Consider the following 21,881-nt stretch of genomic DNA (forward strand, 5'->3'; position numbering starts at 1 on the left):
ATCAATAAACAATTAGCCTGTTAAGACCAGTATGATGAGCAATGTCTTATTTTTAAGATTGTGTCTGGGGAGTTTAGAAGTGATCACACAGCTGTTCTCCAAGAGCATTTGTTGGAGCATAGGATAAAATAGCTGAAAGAGATGCAGTTTTGTATTTTCCTGATACTTCTGTAGTGCTGAGGTAGAACACAGCTGGAAGACTGCTCAGCAGTGCTTGAGAGAGCAGTGGACATAAAAAATCTCTGCAGCAAAATACTACCTTAGAGTAATTTAATGTAATGCAAGGATGTAGGGGAAGTATGCTTTTGGAAATGATTCCATATCATATGGGGACAGACATAGAAAATGTTCCAAATGTGCTTATACATGTAAGATGGACACTACTACTCAGAGCAACAGATCTGAGTAAGATCTGAGTTGTAAGGTGTTATGGGATTAAAAGAAAGATGAAGCAGTTTAAGAATTCCATTTAGAAGCAACAGAATTTGTGTAATCTCTTGACAAGAAGTTTAGTTAGTGAAATCTGAGTGGCACTGTAAACATTAACTTTCTTTTTCTGTTTTTGCCAGTGGCGGCACCTGACTTGCTGGATCCCAAATCGGCCACTCAGAACTCCAAACCAAGATTATCATTTTCCACCAAGCCTACCGTGCTCGCTTCACGGGAGGAAAACGATTCAGCCATTAATGTTATGAAATGGAAGACAGTCTCAACAATTTTTCTGGTGGTAGTCGTGTATTTAATAATTGGAGCAACAGTATTTAAAGCCCTGGAGCAGCCTCATGAGACCTCCCAGAGAACCACCATTGTGATTCAGAAGCAGACGTTTGTATCTCAGCATTCCTGTGTGAATGCAACAGAGCTTGATGAACTGATTCAGGTAATCCATACCAAACCCCTCATCACCTTGCCTTAGAGGAACAAATGATACATGGCAGTGCTGCAGTGATAAGGGGCAAAACCTTTATAGGCAGTGCTCTGTATTGGCCGAGCGATGTAACAAGTGTTAGACCAGAAGCTGAGCATTTGCATTTTCATGCAAAGCATCGTGATTGAAAAAAAATTAGCAATAGCTATTTTTAGGTCCAGTATGCTTGGTAGAGGGCCTTTTCACTGAAGCCTCCCATTATGCTAATTAAATGATTATTCATCAGCAATATATATAATTAATAGTTCACAAAGGAATTGGTATATTGATTGTGCTTTACAAGTTCTGTCAATATTTGAAGTGCCTAATTCTGAGGAAGAAGCTACACCATCCATTGCCTTGAAGGACTCCTAATTTACTGTGATTTTATCAAGCTAGCGTTCCTTCCAGCTGTATGTTTCTTTATATTGATTTTGTTTTAAGTACAGGAAAGCACCATGGACTTCCTACTTTGATCTTAAATCTCAAATTTCTCTGCTTCTTAAAGGCACATCCACAAATGATGTACATTGGTGTGTTCCTATTAACATGACTTTACCCTTGCAGGTCCTCTGCCTCAGAACCATGGGAGATATTTATTTGCAGTAGCGCAGAACTAGATCTGGAGCCTTATCAATCCCCTTCCAACTTAACTCCCATGTTCTTATGAATATCCAGTGGCACAGGAGGGAATAGCAGAGGGCTGCCAAATCACATCAGTTCTGGCATGGGACAATGAAATGGGAGACTCGAGTGAACAGTCAAGAGTTGGCAAGGATTGACTCCTTCCTTAGCAGTGTCCATGGGGCTATCTGAGTCTGCAGAGCCCAAGAATGGGACAGGGAAAGCAGGAGAGGGTGTTGGGCACCCAGACTATGGCAAGCAGGAACTATGGAGCATGCCAGATGCATGGGCAGAAAAAAATTCTGGAAGTGTTGTTGTCAGCAGGTATGGCTGTGAGTTTAGAAGCTGGTTTTACCTCTCCAGACCAATCTGCATTGAGCATTAGAATGGACATGTTTTCTTTTTTCAGTTTTAAATGTAGAGTTCTGATGTGCTGAGTTATTTTTATGGTACACTACTTCTGAATTTTAAAGGTAAGCTGGGAAAATGTCTTGTATTTTGTGATTTCTCCCCTGCCTTGTTGCTAAAACATATTCCAAAACTGCTACCCTTAAAATGCCTGTCAGACAGCTCCTCTCTCCACGAGTCCAGCGAGGCATGCCTGAGGAGATGCTGCTCATAGTGATTTAGATGCTGGGTAATAACTGTGTTCCAGTGGTTTGACCAGCAGAATGTAAGATAATCTTTCAGAGAAATACACAAGCACATTCTGATGAAAAATAACTCTTGTAGCTACTATAAATATCCTCCTATGAAATTTTTAGGTCAGATACTGTACTTGTGAAGATAAAAAAAGAAATTTTGAAGCAATATTATCTTACATCATCTGTGAGATGGACCTTAAGGCAAAAACTGTTGAAGTTTGCTCAGGAGTACTTAGATATTTTAGCATTTATGATTCTCTGCCCAGAAGCACAGATTGATAATAAAAAACCACTTAATCAGCATTCAACGCCCATTTGATGTTCTGTGTAAAATAAATGAGTTTCAGTGCAACCATCAGAGAACAGATAACCATATCAGCATCAGCTTCCATCTCCACTAATGATCTTGCCACAACCAGAAAAACACAGGCGTGTGAAGCATGGGGAGGTGACACAGCCTCCCACAGCACATGGATGAGAGAGAATTGTGGAAAGAGTTTGCTCTGCTTGCTGTTGGGGTCAATGGAAAACTTAATTTGCCTTTGATCCCCTCTGCTTCTCTGTAAAGAGCACCATGATGTGGAGGTAGGAATGTGCAGTTCCATTCCTTCCACAGGAGCAGAACTGGGGCACAGGGAGCATCTTTGGGTGCCTTGCTTTATGCAAAGTGTGAGTCAATAGCATCAAGTGAATAACATTAAGGGTTGGGAAATTCTGCTTTCCCAAAGTAAAATGGAAAAGCAATGGTAAAAGAGAGTCTCAAATTCATTTTTCCAGGTCTAGGCTACTATCTTACTCACTGGGCTTATATTTCTTCCCCTAGTTGCCACTTTGCCACAAAAACTAAATTAGTGAAATACTTTTTGTCTCACTGGGATTGTGCCTGACTGCTATTACAATATAATGCAGTGTTTCTTCAGATTTTGTTGGATGTCTGTATGAATAAAAACAAATAGTGCGTGCAAGGAAAAAGTAAATGTTATTTAAGAATTCACTGAAAGCTATAAAACCGAAAATTAATAGGTACTAGAGCAGAAGGGAGCTGGAATGATTAGTTTGTGTGAAGAAAATTACAGAGCTTACAGACTGTAATGGCTTCTTTAATCAAGAATTTACCTTGAGTCGAACTATAATGAAATTAATTGCAACTTTTCTTCTTGAACTTTGTGTTCTGGGAATCCAGATACTGTTTTGGCTCTTTCATGCTAGTCATTGCTGAAGGTGCTTGTCATACCAGGCTTTTTCAATCTTCACAAACTTCTGCTCTGGAGTTTAATCCTTACTCTGAAGCAGACTTGACTACCCAAAAACTGCCCACAGGCAGTGCAATATGTGGTAGCTTATTCAGGTGAGCACATCAGAGACACTAGTTGGAGACAACAAATTCAGCTAAAAAAAAAAAAAAGCACAAGTGGAATGACAGTCCAGTTTCCAGCACCCAGGAGCTGTGGAGTTTCCAGGACCTTGGCTAAAATCTTCCTTTTGTCACAAAGCTGTTTAAAACAGTGTTGTGTGTTTCTATATATACATACAGGATAGGGATTTTTCCCTTCCTTATTTATCTCACCAATCCCCAGAACCTGTCCTGCTACAACAATATATACTGTTGCCAACTTTTCAGCAGGCACAGGTTTATTCCCTGGGTTTTGAATTCCTGAAACTTTGTATTGTCACATTGATTGTGTGGCTCCTCTGGGTGTACTAGGTGAGAATTATACTTTTACAGACATCATATTTTTATATAGATGTAAAATATGGGGCAACAGAGAGCTGCTATGCAGCCTAGAAAATGTGCAAAGGTATTGGAATAGAGTGCTTTGAGGATGGCAGTGAGGTAAATTCAGCTGCCTCAGAAAAAGGACCTGTGTTTTCCTCATAACTTTTCAGCCCCATCCAGCAGCTTTATTCCTGTGCTGACAAAAAAAACCCCAAAACCCCCAAAAAACCGCATGATCTTTATGACTTCTGTCTCAACTTCCGTGGTCCAGCATTGCAAATCTTTCAGTCTAAAGCACTTCAGTTGTTGCCTCACTGTCACAGAATATACCTGAAATAAACAACAGCAATGCATGACCTTGAGAGGTATATCCGGGTACATAACGTGATATTTTGTGAGCACTTCCATTTAGTACCATATTAAAAATGTGCACAAGTCATGCAGAGCATATCTGTACACCCAAGAGACCAGTTTTTCCAGGCAATTCCAGCTCCTTTTGCTGTAGCCTGAAGCCAGCATTAACAACAGCATTAAGTGGATCACTGGATGCTGTCCCCAGTGGTGCTGAGGTGGGCAGTGCACAGCACTCAGGGGTGGTATATCTAAATTTACAACTAGAGAAATACCCCAGGAGGGAGGCTTGTAAAAGTACAAACACTACCTGGGTGAGTAATGAGAATACAACAGAGCAGCAAGCTGTGCATGGTTTGATGTTAGACTTCGCTTTAAAAAAGTTGCAGTTGGAAGGTCTTGCAAGGATCTCATTTGGTAACAGATGAGAAAGCATTGGATTGGTTATTTGTGATATCTAATATATTATAAAACAGCAGAAAGGAATGTGACCAGGTTCTTTCCTACATTTTCTTCCTTTGGAGAAGAGTTCTCTACAATTCATCATGAATGGTGGTTTGGTTTCTCTGCCTGTGCCTGCTCTCAAATTGGCCCTGCCATGCAATGCAAAGGGACTGTGAGATGACAGAATAAAAGAGTAAATGTAGTTTAGACTGTGTGGACTTAATGAATGTGTGATGAAGTATATAAACCTGATCTTCATTTACACTAAAGATTTTTTATGTCTTGCACCCAACAATTTTTCTCTCTCCACTGAGCTTTTTGTTGATAGAAGCTGATAGAAACCTGGGAGTAATCCGGCTATACACACAAATAACAATAAGCATTAAAGAATTAAATAATTCTCTAACTGGAGCTCTTGTATCTAATTATTTCAATCTACTTCTATTTTTCTTTAGTTTGTTGACTGTTTCCTATAGCAAGCTTGCCACTAAGCATTTAAAATGTTAGAGAAATCCTCCAAACTCAGATGCACAAAATGTAATGCCAATAATGTTGAAAAAAATCCTGCTATGTTTATGCCCCTGTGAATGGTAGCAAATGGTAAAGACACCTTAGGTTATGTTCTGGTGGCACTCATGTCCTCATGCATGAGACACTTGTGTCTTCCTTCATCTCCTGGGTTTGTCTCTGGAAACAGGTTGGGCCTGACTGAATTTGATACTCAGCAATGTCATCAAATTGTCATTACTGTCATTTCATACACCTCATTCTTTCTAGAGGATCCCAAAGATCCTATGGAGGAAATAAGGTGCATGAAAAAACTGTCAATTTCCTTTCTCCTTGCCCAGAACTCATGTTGTGCTTAGGACATAGGGATGTGGCCAATATTTTGAGTTGTGGGATGTCTTGGCAACTAGAAGCAACTGTTTGTCCCCCTGCCAAAGAGAAAGATTATTAGGAAAAAAAAAGAGAAGAACTTTTTATGTAAATACCACCTAATTATATAGATCTCAGTAGTTATTTGTTCACATTGACCTTTTTAAACCAAAATGGAAAAAAAATTCCTTTTAATATCCAAGCAAGTTGTTTAATGCATTATTTTTGCATACAAAAAATAGAAATAAGAAAAATTTTAGTTCTATTATTTTATATAACTAAAATGTCCCAGCAACCTGGTGTGAATTATTATAATTATTTTAGTGAGTTAATTCTGAAAATTAATAAAGTGTTTTCAAGTAAAGGTACAATGGAACATAAGTTAATAATAGAATATTGTTAATTTCCTGTTCCTTTAGCAGAAATATCCTTCAAATATATTTATTCTGAAACCCTAACAAGTGGAAAAAATAGTCTTACACTAAAAAGCACAATCTTTTAATGTGTTCCAAGTGCTATGTGTGGTAATTCTTGTCTTATAAAACCTTCATTTTGAAATCTGAACAAGTTTGCAGGGTGCTGCACCAAGCTGTCTCAGCAGTCATACTTTTGTAGAGTTTTAAATCCAGCCCCTTTCAGAGCACGTGGCTTCTTCTGAAAACTGAATGCCCACAAAAATGTGCTTGCATTTAAAATAAACAAACAAACCAAAAGAATTAGTGAGCCACCAGGATGAGCTGAACTGACGTGGATCCCACAATCTGATCTCCCTGGGTTCTGTGCAGGCTTGTGGCTGACATGGGGAGAGCAGCTCTCCGTGCAGGGATCCTGAGTTGTGTGCCATTCCTGTTTTCATCTCACATTTGTGTCAGCTGCACTGCCCCTTTTCTTTCCATTCATCTCTTAGATTATGAATGAGACCAAAAATGGGATTTTTTAAAAAAATCTCCCTTGAGGACAAATGCTTTTTTTGCCTCTTTATCTCTCTCGAGGGAAGCATGACATAATTATGAATGACATGGGAGCAGTGTTTCTTTCTTCAAACTGGCATCACCAGAAAGCCATCATGGCTTCTTCTGTGATTAATTTCTTGTAAAAATATTTTACTTTAAAGTGTGCATTTGCTGTGTTTCCATTTTTATAGCTGAAGGTAGGTAACTACATTAAGTTGCACCTCCATCAGTAACTGATGATTCTCTCTCTTTCACAGGCTTCTTTACAATTTGCAATGTAGCCACAAGAAAATTATATTTGCCTGAAAATAGTTTTTTCAGGTATATATTTAATTTCAGTCAGATAAGCTCTTTGAGCCCTGATTATATAGAAAACTGTTAAAATAAAGAAGTGTAAATCCTTTTTCTTCAAGAGATTATAGGGTATTTGAGTATGCTGTATAATTTTTTAAGATAGGAAAACACAGAGATGCAAAGATCTCGTTTTCAGACAAATACTACATTTACTTAGACAAGATTAACATTTATTAACTAAATCTATTAAGCTTGAAACAAATTTTGTTAATTCTTTGAATCACAGCATTTGTAGATGTTTTCAGTCCTGTGAGCTGTAGCTTACAAGTACTCTCAGCAGGAACTTTTGAGATAATTTGAATGTATCAGTTTAAACCCTTAATATTCTTAGTCTCTCCTTTTGCAATTCCTTCTAGACTCTCCAAAAGAAAGCAGAAACTATCCCATGTCATGATCCTAGCCTGGAAGCAGCACTTATGCTTTGTAAAACTCAAAGCCTTGAAAAGACAGATAGACCAGCATAGAAGAAATTGAGGCTGCATTCTATTTTATTTATTTATCTGAGGATCCAAAATAAGATTGCATCAGTTTTTTTAATGTGCCATCTGCATTTCAGTTATGAAGCTAATGACAAATTGCAAATATCAGTGGCAGAGCTGCCTGTTGATGTTTTCACAGCAATGAAAGAAGGAATGAAGGACTTCCAAAGCAGTTAAAGCACAGGGCACAGGAGCTGTAGTTTGAGTTGTTGTGCATGTGTCTGTCCTTGGTAAGATGTCTGCCCATCAGAGCACTTGGGCTTTATGTACTCTGGGTGTCCTGGCAGTCCTAACTGATTACATCCTGTGTCTCTTTTTCTCTTGCTGTGTCTGTGTCTCCTTTCTGCTTCACTCTGTCAGAAATAAATGTTCAAATGCACTTTGAACCCCTCCCCCCTTCAGTTCTGCCTGAATCTCCAGAGCAGAGAAATATTTATTAAATGAAAGATTTCTGTGAAAGACCTTTGACCACACCCTTAGCCAGAGCTGTGCTTCACACAGACACCCACCTGCTGTGGCTGGGTGTGGATGGGTTGCAGCAGCCCCTGGACTGTGTGCACTTCTGCTCTTCTCCCTCTTCTGGCTCTGTACTCAGCTCCTGGAAGGAGGGATTTTTTTTTTTGGCCAAACTTTCTCTTACCCGGGAGAATTTTCTCCATGGACAGGACAGCTAAGCCAAAAGGATTTTTTCAAGCGGTTTTTATCCTTCTCAAGCATTATTTGGGAGGAGAATAACAAATAAATTCTAACTGCCCTTGTCACTTCTTTGTTCAAGCTGATTGGTCTCAAACTTTTATTGCTGTTTCCGGTGTTGAGACCCGTAAAGATTCCATTTCCTTCAGATGAACAGTTTTATGGACCCAGAACTTAGCTTAGCCTGATTGCATCTGAATGCCAGCTTTTGTCTTAGAAAGGGTGGCAGATATGACTCATTAGTAAGTCAGTTCTGCAGAACAGCTGTTTGCATAATTCTTCCAGTCTGTAATATCTAGGAGCAAAGAAAAACCTTCTTCTCTGAACGTGCATGTGTAGATACATGCATATATATGTGTGTATGTACACACAGAGAATTTATACACATAGAAATCCAGGGGGTTTGTGATGCATATTTGTAATAGAAATGTTGTTCATTATGTTTCTGCATGTTTTTAGTTTAAGCAGCTGTGAAAGAGATTGAAAAGAATCCTTCAGTACTTCAGTATGTGGGGTACTAGTCCCCAGTGTAGAACACACTTCTATGTTATACAAACTGAAAAGAAAAACAAGGAGTCACAGAATTATAATACTAATATTATTGCAATCTCTTTCAACATCAAGGCCCAAAACCATGTGTTTTGAGGCTGAAGAGTTGTTTGTTAAGTGTTAAAAGCATCCTGGTGTGCCTTTGAACTGAGAACTAGGATTTCCATGCCTTGTAAACCAAAGCTGAAATAAAAACACAGGGCTTGTGCAGTAGCTGGGCCATATGAGGTGTATCTTTACACTGTAAAGGGAGAGTGCCCTTGTCAAACGGCAGCAGAACTGTAGCAGTGGAGGAAGAAATCCAGGCTGAGAAATGGTTTTCAGAAACTTTGAGGCACATCTGACTTTTTTGACACCACTTGTCAAATGACTGCCAGGAAGCTCAAGCTAACTCCTGACAAGCTGGGTAACGAAAGAAAGCACACTCTGGATCTCATCAGGAGCATAATTTGAGGTGATTCTATTTTAATCTTAAGTAGGAGAGCTGAGAGTAATGAACTGTTGTGTTACATCATTTCATAGAAGTGAAGTGACTGGAAGATGGTACAAAAACATGTATTCAGAGCCTGGTGTGGAACAAGGAGATGAGCTTTGAAGTGACTGGTTTGACACATACTTATTTCTGCCTGATTTCCATGTGAGACAACAGTTGACTACCAGAGGCCAGCCTTCATACTTTATAAACTCTCCCTATTTTCCTGTGTCTCTGCATCCACTTAGTGGATGTGGCTCTCTGGCCAGCAGGCTGCCTTTTCTCAGTCAATGCCATTGACTCCTTGCAGGGTCAGAGCACCAGAAGATGAAATCCCTGACCTAGAATTGTCTTCTGTTCTCAGAAAATGACTGTGCTGTTCAAAAGACTGCTTTATCTCTTGTTTTGACAGAAGAAAAGCCACAGTATTCTATGTCTTAATCTGCAAAGTAAAGTTCAGCATGGCCTCTACAGAGAGATGCCTGCATGACCACAGGAATAACACAAAGCTGCACAATGTATTTATTAGAAAGTGTTTCTAAATTATATAGGAAATGAAATACTGACATTGAATTAAAATGTGATTTGTGTTCTCATGCTCCTTTTCCCCGTGTTCTGATTTCAAGCAAAAAATGCGTTGTGTGAAAATAATGTTAATGTGCTTTTGGAGCTCTGCTCATGCCCGGCCTGTCCACTCTGGGCTCCATCATCTCTGCCTCTTTTCTCTGATACTCTGCTAAAGCTTGTTCCCAAAAGTGGCTGCAAAGCCAGCTAGCTGGGATGTGTGGGTGTAGTGCAAGTGAGGACTTGATCTCAGACACACTTCATGTCTATCCTAAGATACAGTACAGGGGAAGCCTAAGAATTCACCTAACTCAAAAATGGGAATTTTCTAAAATTTTAAAATGTGTCAAAATTTTATCTCGACTCTCTTCACTATCAAGAAAAAGGGCCTGATTTTTTTCACCATTATAAAGATAATTAAAGAAGAAAAACACATTACTGTAAGTGTAACTTATATACTGTAATTTTAAAAATCATTGTGCATAGAGGCCTTGATTGGGTGCCATGTGCTGGGTGACCCACCCTCTGCTCAGTCCTCACTCACCTCATATGAAACAAGTACTAGGCAAAGACTCTGGAAGATTGTAAGACAAGTGAAATAGTCTGCATAATTTATGAATTTAATCTGTCCACATTCCTGTTCTAATGCTGACCAATTCTGTAGTGTTGAAACAAGACTGATTTTTAAAACAATTTATTTTACATATGGAAAAAATAGTAGAAAAATTGCCACTGAGGAGGTCATTTAACTTTAATAATGGAAAATAATTTTTAGAAGTCAAAAAGTTCCCATGTTGAAATCACACATAATGTTTAAAGGCTGCAGCATATGATGACTGAACAGATTATAGAGTTCCCATGATTCTGCTTTTAGATTCAAAATGCACAGAGTTACTGTCACTAGTGTTTCAGTTAGGAGAAGCCAAAGGTATCAAGAAATTAGGGAAGGAAGGAAGGAAGGAAGGAAGGAAGGAAGGAAGGAAGGAAGGAAGGAAGGAAGGAAGGAAGGAAGGAAGGAAGGAAGGAAGGAAGGAAGGAAGGAAGGAAGGAAGGAAGGAAGGAAGGAAGGAAGGAGGGAAGGAAGGAAGGAAGGAAGGAAGGAAGGAAGGAAGGAAGGAAGGAAGGAAGGAAAACTCATGACAAATGAAGTTTGCAGTAGTAGTAAGACATCAGTCAAAAAATAGGCTGAAGGATCATGAGTTAAGGTGTTAGACAGATCTGAGTGAATAACAAGCCTGTTATTTGAAGGCTAAGGCTGAGATCCTGTCCCTTAGTGAAGTTAGTGGAGCCCAGGTTTTCAGTGTTACGAGTTATGCAATATATTATTTTCTTCTTAAATTTTTCTTGGGAATAGTCTTAGATGATGATCTTCTTACGATTGCTGGCCAGACTAAGAAGAAAAGTCATCCTCTGATCCAAAGAACTGAAAATGCAGCCATCCTTCCTGAAAAAGCTGCAGGCAACATTCAAGACTTTATGAGACAGCCGTGTTGACCTCAGCAGACCAGTAACCTTGGCCACCTCTTGCCCCTGTTAGTCAGGAACATTCTCACAGATGACTGAAGGAATGAAATGCAGCAGCTTTGTTGGTGTCTAGTCTAGCTTCTCCAAGCATGGTCACAGCCCAGAAGAAAGCATAACATTGTGTGTTTGGAAACAACAGCCCAGTGATGATGAAGGCATCATCTGGCCCTTTGTGACTAAAACTATGCTGAAAACAATCGACAAATTTACAAATGTGAATCAGTAAATGTACACAGAAAGTCAATGAGAAATACTGGCAGTAAAAAAAAAACTTATTTAAAAAACTTATATATATTATTTTCTTCTTAAATTATATAGGATGTACAACAGGTTTGTTTACATAGGTGAATATATTATTTAATAAGAAAGAGTTTTCAGTTTGGAAAGAAAGAGGAAGCTGAGTGGTCTGTAAGATCATTAATTTCTTGAAGGAAACAAATCAGAAATTGCTATTCAAGTGTTCCTCATAACATAAGAAGTTAAAAAATTAATTTGAAGTACATACAAACTCTCAAACGGGAAATATGCTTTAAATGATCCACAAGTAATTTTGAAGATCTTACTGCCACAGAACTACTTGGCTCCCAAAAATCAAGTGAGCTCCAAAAGCAATTAGATAAATAAATGACAAAGCAATTCACCCAAGCCAATCTGAACACCACGATGCAGATGCAGCCTCCTACTCAGAAAGTCCCTAAAAGTGTGCATAGTCAGAACTTAGGAGGCTGTATGAAAAGGAAGCATCTCTGAAAGCAGCCCTGATTATTTTTCTGATTAGCAGTTGGATAAAATCAGAGACATAATAATAGTGGCTAATTGTCTTTTGTAGCCATCTGTTGTGCCTTGGGCACTTTTGGGTTAAGCTGTATTTTTTTTTTCCAGGAAAAATGTAGGTGTGGTAGATGAAGTCAGGAAATGCATAACTGTAGTGGGTTGTTGAGCAGTTTAGATTGGAACACCTTTAATATAAAAGGCCTTGAGGTACATATGGCTTTAAAAATGTGCAGTGATGGTAAAAGCCCTGAATTTTACAAATCCATTTTACATCTGGATTTGTATAAAACTTGGTCTTGCTGGACTGTCTGAACAGGTGCATTGCTCTGGGAGCACCTTCATCCAGTACAAGAAACGGTAATGAAAGAAGAATGGTTCCAAAATTGACATTGATCCAGTGCTATATGATAGAATGTCCTCACTGGAGGGTGCTCCCATGTGCAGGTACCAGGATTTGTGATGGCAGCTCTTAGTGCCCTGAAATGTAACAGCCCTCAGTGAGCCCTGTGCAGCACAGCACACTGATTCACCCTTCCTTGTAAATCAAAGGAATATCTGTGTTGTGTAAATTATAAAATCAATTCAGCTGATGGTTTTCTCATGCCTCTTAGTCTGGTGTGTCCCTTCCCACATGGATGGAAACACCTGTCAGTGTCAGTGCTGCTGCATTTGCTCCTGCCAAGCTGGACATCATGCACTAATGTGGAAGATTTATCCTTCCAACACAAAGGAGAATTAAACTCTCATTCCCCTCACTTTCCCCATGCTTACTCCTTCCTCAGTAGGACTGAAAATTCCACTTCTTTGGTGTCTGTCCCTCTGTTATTTAAAAAAGAAAAGTTTAAACAAAGAAGTTGAAAGTTTGTGTAAAGATACCCCAGCTGGTTTTCTGTTGACAACCCTGGATGGTGGAAATGGTTTAGGTTTGGCAGGAGGATCCCTGTGGCTGCAGAGGTGCAGCAGTGGGATCAGAATGGTTCCTTTTGTGCATCTGAGCTTTGAAAGGGGTAAACTGGAAATGTTGGGTTTAAGCTGGATTTCATGTTGGATTTAAGTCCCATAATAAAAAATAGATGTCCTAGTTAATCCCACATTGTTACTTCATAATCTCTGTCCAGATCAAGTAACTTCTGTGGGGACAGTTGAGTAACAGAAATGTTTTAATTTCCAAATAATCAATGTATTCTGGAACTGAAAAAATTCTTACCACTGTACAACACTGTTCCTCTGCAGCAGACTGCCTGAAGGGAAGATGGCTCTGGTCTTTCATATCACTGAATATATTTGTGTACCTAATTATTGTTGTAAATCTTGCCAAGCAGGAACTACTAGTCAGTTGAAATGCTCATTTTCACTTTGTGATATTGCTTCCTCTGTTTTTCTTTTGTTAGACACCAATTATCACAAGTGTAATAATTAGAAATAAATCCAGTTTTAAAGTTTGAGAATTAAATGAAAACATATACTTTTAAAAATATTTATCACAATTTTAAAAATACTTTTTCTTTAACTCAAATACCAGTGTATATCTGCAATTGTGATATAACAAAACAGGAATACGTTTTGTAGTAAGAATTTAAAGTAGTTGATACTGCTGAAAGAAGAAAAGTCCAATTTCTTGAGACTATGTAGATGTCACTAGTGGCAAGCTCGTTGATTTTATTAGTTAGGACTGAATTTTTCAAGAACAACATTTCTGAAATATATAGTTGCATAGAGATACATGTTTGATATTTGACTGAATTTTTGCTGCTATAGTGAAAGTTGTATAATTGTATGTGTGATTGCTTTAATTATTGAAATGTCTGTTTTGTAAGAGTGTTTCATTCTTTGGAATTATTTGATACAGAATAATGCATGGGCATTTTTTCTTGATTTCTTAAAATGATTGTTTTTAAGAAGTCCATTTGCTAGCCTAACACACCACAGGAACATTGTGGGAATCTCTCATTATAAATTTTGTCTAATGCATGCTTTTCTTCACCAAATAGTTACAGCAGCAAAAATAATTGTGTTTGTCTTCTAACTAAGATAGAAATATCACAGATTTTGCATTCTCCCCAATGGTCTGGACTTTACAGCTCTTCTGAATTGCCTGGGGTGGTTGCTGAAGAATAAATTGTAGCCTGATGGAGTCAGAAAGCTCGAGTAAAGCAACAGAGATCCTTTTCTGGTTTAGTGCTTGCATCAAATAAATTATTTAATCAATTTATTGTATAATATATATATATATATATATGAATACAATTGTTTCATGAATATTGACAAAATCTTTTTAAACTTGCAGCAAGTAGTGGCAGCAATAAATGCAGGAATCATACCTTTAGGAAACACATCTGCTCAGAACAGTCACTGGGACTTGGGAAGTTCCTTCTTCTTTGCTGGCACTGTTATTACCACCATAGGTAGGACACAGCTTATTATCTTTTTATATTCAATGAGCTGAAACTCTTGATTTCCAGTGTGTGCATGTATCTGTTAATGGTAAATCTTCCAAATCTTCTGTTTTAAGTAGAGAGTTATTTTCTAGCTGCAGGGGCAGAAATAATAGCTGTCTGTAAAGGAGCCCTAGCTGAGTGATTTTTCTGTAGAAAAAAAATGTTGCTGTACATTTCTCTCAAGTAAATGGAAGAGGTTGTGGAAATATTTTCTGGGGAAAGTTTGGTCAACTGTACAGTCACAAGTGTTAAATAGGGCATGATTTAAAGCACATGTGCATTAAACCATGACTGAGATGTATGGAATTAAAAGCCTGTGTTCTCCCATTTGATGTTTTTATTTTATCTAAATTCTGAAAGAGTCACTGTCCCTCTGAGCAGGTGTAAAATGAAACAGTGTTTGGTATTTCAGTTTCTTCCCTTTGACTATTGTACACATGGTATGGAGTTAAAAAAATTAATATAGCTCACAGAAGGGTATTCACAAAGATAGATGGAAATTTGGAGATGAAATCATGAGAAAAAAATCGAGAGTAATATATAAGGAATTGTAGCATCTTCACAATAATTATCACTACATAATATTTATATGCATATTGTGGTGGAAGAGGATGTTCTTTTCAAGTGTTGTCTGCACTTTTTTTCTTTCTTTATGTAGAAGTGCATAAATACCGTATTTTGTGTTTGAGTATAAATATGTCTATATTTATTTGTATGAATATTGTGCCTATGTGATATTTTTCCACACCTAGAGTAACTGAAACACAAGTTTAGTGAAACCAGAGAAATTCTTACTTCCTTGATTTGCAGAAAACTTCCTGATTTTATAGTAGCACCTCCTCATGGTGATAAAAACCCTCAAGTATTGAATAATCTAATTGAAATTAAAGGTTATAACCAAAAAGAGCAAGAACTTTAAAAGGACAGGCTTGTGATCAATCTTATGTTATCCTCTTTGGGCAGCACTAAACTTTATGTTGTGAGCATCCCTGGTCCTATAGAAAATGCAGAATAGTTGTTTCACTTCCTAATAAGGATAAAAGTTAACATATGAAAGGTGTTCAAGGAATTAAAAGTTCAAAAATTATTTTAAAGCATTGGAACATTTTGTCTCACCATCTTTTTTTCTAAGTAAAACTAAGGATTTTCTAAATCAAAATGTTTTCTGATTTAATTTACTGACCTGATTCTACCAAGCCATGTGTAAGTCCAGCTTGGAAGAGAGCAGAGATCTGCAAAGGCATCCAGGCCTGTGATCCACTGTTCCCAAGAGGAAAGATATCCCAATAGGAAATACATTTGAAAATTAATATTTCAGGTCGTTTCTGCAGACCAGAGTTGACAGAAGCAGGTCAAACTGGGCAACAATAAATATTTGTTTCAAGTTTTGTGATAGCAGCCTGAGGAACAAAAATGGGGGGAAAAAGGTCTCCCATAAAATATTTCGGCTTTGGAGTGGCTGGGTTTCTTTCATCATGGTTTCTTCCCGTTTCTGGTGGGAAGCTCCCAGCCAATGGTACTTTTGAGCTTTTCTCAGGATCCAAGGGAAGCAGGATTATATGGAAGCTGCAGTGTATTGGTGTTGTCTTTATGCTGTGACCCCCCTCTCCCGTGGCTCCCAGGGCTCGTGGTGTGACAGGAGGTGGTGCTGGGGTGGAAAGCACTTGGAAAAGTGAATTACCTGGGAAAAGGTGGTGAGCAGAACAGCTGGGTGTGCTTTCCCTTAATCTTTGGGTTATTTTGTGCCAGCAAGTGATTTTGTGTTCAGAACAGTACCTTTGAGTATATGAGTAACTTTTTGAAAATGAAGGCATTCCTTCCAGCTAGAAGGCATATGGTAATAATACCTTGATTTCTCAAGAGAATCAAAATGTGGTTTATGAGCATCTCCAGAGAGCTGCCATAGGTTTCAGACAAACACTACAGATATTCTCTGTGGACAAAGACAGGACTGTGTAAATTCATAGAATGACTTTACAGAAATAATTTGTGAAAGACATTTGATAAATATGAATAAAATTTGTAAATATTACATGCTTTAGTCTGTGTACCTTAAGAAGTACTTTCAGATGAGAAAAGGGATTACTAGCATTTAGAGACAATGATGGCTTTCCAGCAGGTTCTGTTGCAGCAGATTTTGTAGCTTTCCACACCACGTATTACTATTAATTTTACCATATCACTTAGCCCACACTCTTCCTGGTGATATGTAAGAATCTAAGACATTCAAATGGAACCAGTAGTCTATGAATAGAATTTCTCAAACCTTCCTTTAATGAAAGCAAAGCCTTTCCTTACTGGCAGTAGCACTTGCATCCCACAAATATTTGGTTTCTGGGGAGAGGATAATAAATAAAGCCTTTAGCATCTGCCTAAGCAATAAATAACTGCTTTGCAGTTACTGTTCTTGTTGTATCCCTGTAGTGAACACTGACATGAAAAATATTGGCTATCTGTGGCTGCTGGAGCAGACTAAAACCATCTTCTGGATCTGCTGTAGGTTTCTGAAAGGTTCCATTATGTCTCTAGAGTTCCAAAGCCAGCGCACACAAACAGAGGCAACAGTTCAGAAAACGTGGCTTAGTATTTATGTAGCATTTTTTGAAATCTGTTATAATCCTTCATGCAATTCAGTAAGTGTTGCAGTGCCTAATATAAAATTAGCAAAATGAGGTTGAATAGAATATGATGTGATACTGCTACTAGATCTTTTCCAAAAAGTGGATTTAGTTGACAGTCTTAATCAAACAGTTTCACAAGGCTTTCTTTAGAACAGGTCCTTGGTTTTAGCTTTGCATTTACTGCTGTGATGCAGCACAGAACTTGTTTCAGGAAGGGTTATATCTTTGGCTGGCTTAGTTGGGTGTTTTTGCTTGTGAATATGTTTCCAGAACAAATATACCTCATCTCAACAAAGAGATGTGAAATTGCATGATTATTAGTCTGTGCATATGGAATGGTTTCAGACTGTCTCTTAGAGGGAAAAGGGTAACAGAGGTAAATAGGAATATGAAATTATCTATGAAAAATATTGTTGCATTGTTCCCTGGGATACTGTGCATGCTGCAAAGTACAAAAGAACCTCTTTTTGTCTACCTGAAAATGTCATTATCCAGTCAGTCCTTCTCCAAGACCACATGACCAAAGAAAAGAAAAAAGAGGGTTGAGGAGAAAAGCAAGAAAAATGGTAACTTAATCATAAAGCTGGAGATAGTGCTGAGGAGGAAGGGAAAATAACCTGTATGCCTTTTTTTTTTTTTTTTTTTTTGCCCGTCTTTTCGTTCTGAGTTCATTGCTGGTACTGTGCATGGTTTGTAGCCTCTGGTTCATTTCCTTCAATAGGTAGCTGAACTTAAAAATGGGCATACAGACACAACCTGTACACACCCCAATTTCCCCCAGGTTTATGTTTTAAGGGTGGGGAAAGTTTTATATTGGCAGCAGGGTAAAAAAACCAGACCTGTCATTTTGAAGCTTGAGACCTGAGTCCAGTAAAATGAAAAAACAAAGAAGACATGTCAAGGCCTTGAGCTCAGCAAGTTGTTTTCCCAAATGTCTGGTGTGTCAACACATAAAAAATTACAGTGTCCTCTGTAATACAAGAAACTGCATCGTGAGAACCTCTGCTAGCCTGCTATGGATCTTCATCTAAAAGAGCTGCATTATTTCCACTCTTATTCCAGACAGCCTTATTCCAGTCATGATTTTTTCAAGCACTGCAAGGTAGGCATATGGGAAGAGTGTTCATTCAGGCTGCTGGAAGACGGAGTGCCTTGGACGGCAGCCGAGAGCACGGTGGCAGTGCCAGCAGCCTTGCTGGTAGCTGTGGTTTGCCGGAGCGCATCCTTCCAAACAGAGCTCCCTTAGTGCCTGAGCAGTCGGGGATGCATCACAGCCCCATGGATGGCCAAATCCAACTGTTGCCAAAAACTGCCTCCAACAAATCCAGAAAGGAAGAGCACATCATTTCTTCTTGTCCTTTTCAAATGTCCTGGCAACTTTTGTTGCCGCCAGCCCTTGACTTTTGAACCCAACATCTCATGTTCCCTGGAAACTGAACCTCTTGAGAAGTTTACTTATGGCTAATGTCTTTAATTTAGGGTCATGAAGTTAGCTATGGGAACCTGGGCTTTTGGGGTCCAAAAGTGTAAGAACCAATATTAAAGTGTACGAAAGAATATGAATACAAAAAAAAAACAACCAAAAAAAACCCCCACCAAACCAAAAAACAAACAAACCAAAACAAACGACAAAAAGAAATAGAAAATAAATTTGTAAATATTTACATTTTAGGGAACAGATGTGAATAGCAAGCAGCTAAGATACTGAAAAATAGATTTATGTTTTTGACTAGAAATTTCAACCTGATTTGTCATTTTTAAAGCTGCAATTAGTTATGTAGCTTCAAATGCAATTTCACTTTAAGGAACCAATCCTTCTGTCATTTTCCCACTGGCTGGACAAAAGATTTGCTTGTGAAGGCAGGGTATTTTAGAAAGTCTTATTACATTGCTTTTTGATTTGAAACAATAATAAAATCCTGCTGCTAAAACTGTCCCTTCTGGCACCATTCCACTGCATGTTTGAAATACAAGGTAACAGAATAATGTGCTGACAACTAAAATATACAAAACACTTTTGACGTTACAAAAAGACAAATATTGTTCATAATATGAACAATTCTATTATGTCAGATAATCATAAAGCTAAAAATGTGCAAATGACATTGAAAAATTTGTTCTCCTAGTTCAGAAAAGTAAGAAACATCACATGCTTATCTTTGAACATGTTACTTTTTTTATTTGTTTGTGCCACCAAAGAAGAAACAAGGATTTTGAGGATGAGCATAAAAGCTTCATTTTACAAGATTGCAGCTTATCAGAGTGTAAATATTTGGATTTCTGTTAATGTAATTGTAAGGGAAGAGAGAAGAAGCAAGCAAAAGAAAGTGAAATGCTGAGGTAATTGAGGAGGGGATGGGAGAAAAACTCCTGAAATTTAAAAAATATAAATACATTTGCCTTAAAAATATTCCTATATCTGACTTTTCTCCATCATATCAGTAATTAAATCTGCATTTGTGTCCATTACTTAAATGAGCTTAACTCTTGATGGACATTTGAGGGCTTCCAAGGACCTGTTTCTTTCAGGGCTCTTCTACTAGAAATAATCTTCATCAAGGCCAGATGGAGGATCTCAGCCTCTACTGATAGGCTGGCTGCACAGGTCCAGACTTCACACAGCTTCTTCAGGAGTTTGTGTGTGGCAAAGCTGAGTATAACCAGCTGATAAGACCAACTGCAGAGCAATGCAGGAAAAAAAAGTGGTTAAAATTTATGGTCTGTGAAAATGTGGTAGTAAGAGACATGCTACAGAGGTCACTGGGGAATGAAGTGGAAATGCTCCTTCCCTCTCTTGCTCTGCAGAGGACTCCACTGAAAACTCCTGCTGCTCTCCTGAGAGCCACGTTGACTCTCAAAGAGTGTTAAACATGTATATCTCATCTGATAAGATGTCAACAGAAAGAATTTTTAGGTTTAGAAAAAATCCCCCTGAGATCTCTTCAGAACTCATTCTTTCCTCCAGGTTAGTGTTGTGCTTACCTTCCTGTCCCTGTGCTGCTGTCCTTAATAATTGTTGGCACTAAATTAGGGTTTTAATCTCTCTTTGCTCCATTCTAATTTATTTCCTTTGCTTCTTTTGTTGCACTTTTGAAGAGGTGTCTGAATTTGACCCAGTTATTGGCTGTTGACAAATAGTGCTTCAATTGTGCTCTGGAGAGACCTGTTAGGGTTTGGCAACACAATCCTCCAAATATTTCATCTGAACTGAGCGTACTCTCTCCCAGGGCAGTAGTGACTAAACAAGATTTCCTCTGTAATTATTTCTCCCAGGAAGAGTGAGTTGAAAGTGTATTACCACCATGCCCTCAATTTTCTCCTGCATTTGCTCAGGCAGTGGGAAAGAGGGCTTATCTGACTTGAATGCCAAAGAAATAATACGTGGGCTGTACAAGATACAGGAGCAATAATTAGGATGAGACTGCTGAGAGCTAGGGAACCTGGGACAGTGGTGGAGAAAGGACGATGTTGAAGAGCTGAAAGGAAATTATATTAGATGAAGAGCTCAGTTAGAGACATTGAGGGCTTGTGTATCAGAAAAATTGAATTAAATTGAATGAGCAAATCACAGAAAACAAATTGAGCCTCACCGACCAAAATGACTGGGACTAAGGAAATACTCAAAATTGCCAAGGGTAGCTCTGAAATTGAAAAAGTGCAAGTTTATGGAATGACACACAGCTTTAATTACACAGAGAAGGGACTTTTTTTCCCCCCCTACCAGCCCTGGTTTGATGCACAGGAATCTGATGTGCAGGCATATGGTAAATTGCAAGCACTCGCATGTCCTGTGGGCCATATTCAGGGTTGATGTTTCTGGTGATATTGTTATTTAAGTTATCAGCTATATTAGAACAGGTGAGGGTGATGTAGCCTCTTAGTTATGAATGTACAAGGGAGGTTTTTTTATCTGTTCAGTAATGAATTCTGGACAAGAAATTAGGCAGTGGATGGTATGAAGTGTTGCTGTCTTTAGGGAAGGTGGTGGCATCAGTGACATTACATTATATTTGTTGGCTTGATCTTTCTCTTTACAAATTTTTATTCTTTCAGAATTTAGATTCAGAACTCTGCTAACTACTTTCTTTGCTTGTAACACTGAATTTCTGAGTACATCTATGATCTAGAATATTTTTTCTGACCACCTGGAATGTTCTTCTACGCTGATGTGACTTCATTAAAATAAGTTTTTCATAAAAAAAGCCTTTTAAATGTCTTTGATAAGCTTCCTGCTAGGCAGCACTGACAGTTTTGTTTTGGTGTGGTGTCTATTTATTGCTGGATCTTGCCAAGCAAGAAGGCAGACGTACCATTTTTGCAGTTTGATGTACTTGCACTTTTTGAGCTTTTATCTTCCTTTTTTTATTTTTTTCCCTCAAAACCTGAAAATAGTTGTGTTAAAATAAATTGCCAGGTTTGCAGCTTTCCATCACTCCATAGCCTTTGGTAATTTCCTAAACAACAGGCTATGCTTAAAGCAGTTCTGCTTAGAACTTCAAGTCATGTTGTGGAGCGAAAATGTCAATTTGTCAGTTGTGACAGTCCCCAATTCACACTGCAAATGAGCAGTGAAGTTTTCACAGCTTGCTCTGTTAATTCCAGTGTACTAATGAAATTGAATTTTGTTCTCTTTATTCAGATTTCTCATCACTGGCTGATTAGAAAAGGGTTTCTGAGCCTCCTGATCATGTCCATTTCCATTCCCAGGTTACAAAAGCTTGTTGCTATCAATAAAGGAAAGGATGCAAGGAAAAATTGCCAAGTAGGGTTACACTGTGTGCAGAATGCTAGGATGAATGGCATTATTTCCTGCTCCCTTTTTGTTTATTTTTGTAATTGAATAAGGAGTGGTGCAACCAACCATGAGAACCTCAAATCCTATAAGCAAACAGTGGCA

The 21,881-nt window shown here is 38.3% G+C and overlaps 1 protein-coding gene across 3 annotated transcripts in view; it reads left to right on the forward strand.

Annotated features, from left to right (window-relative positions):
• Positions 1 to 21,881, forward strand: part of KCNK2 (potassium two pore domain channel subfamily K member 2) — a 132,156-nt gene that overhangs the window by 57,050 nt on the left and 53,225 nt on the right. For all 3 annotated transcript variants that reach the window (XM_064709108.1, XM_064709109.1, XM_064709110.1), the window contains 2 exons: positions 570 to 880; positions 14,213 to 14,330. In XM_064709108.1, coding sequence (XP_064565178.1) covers positions 570 to 880; positions 14,213 to 14,330 — 429 coding nt within the window. The remainder of the gene's footprint in view (positions 1 to 569; positions 881 to 14,212; positions 14,331 to 21,881) is intronic.

The sequence above is a fragment of the Zonotrichia leucophrys genome, chromosome 3 (genome assembly GCF_028769735.1).
Source record: "Zonotrichia leucophrys gambelii isolate GWCS_2022_RI chromosome 3, RI_Zleu_2.0, whole genome shotgun sequence".
NCBI classification, from domain to species: Eukaryota; Metazoa; Chordata; class Aves; order Passeriformes; family Passerellidae; genus Zonotrichia; species Zonotrichia leucophrys.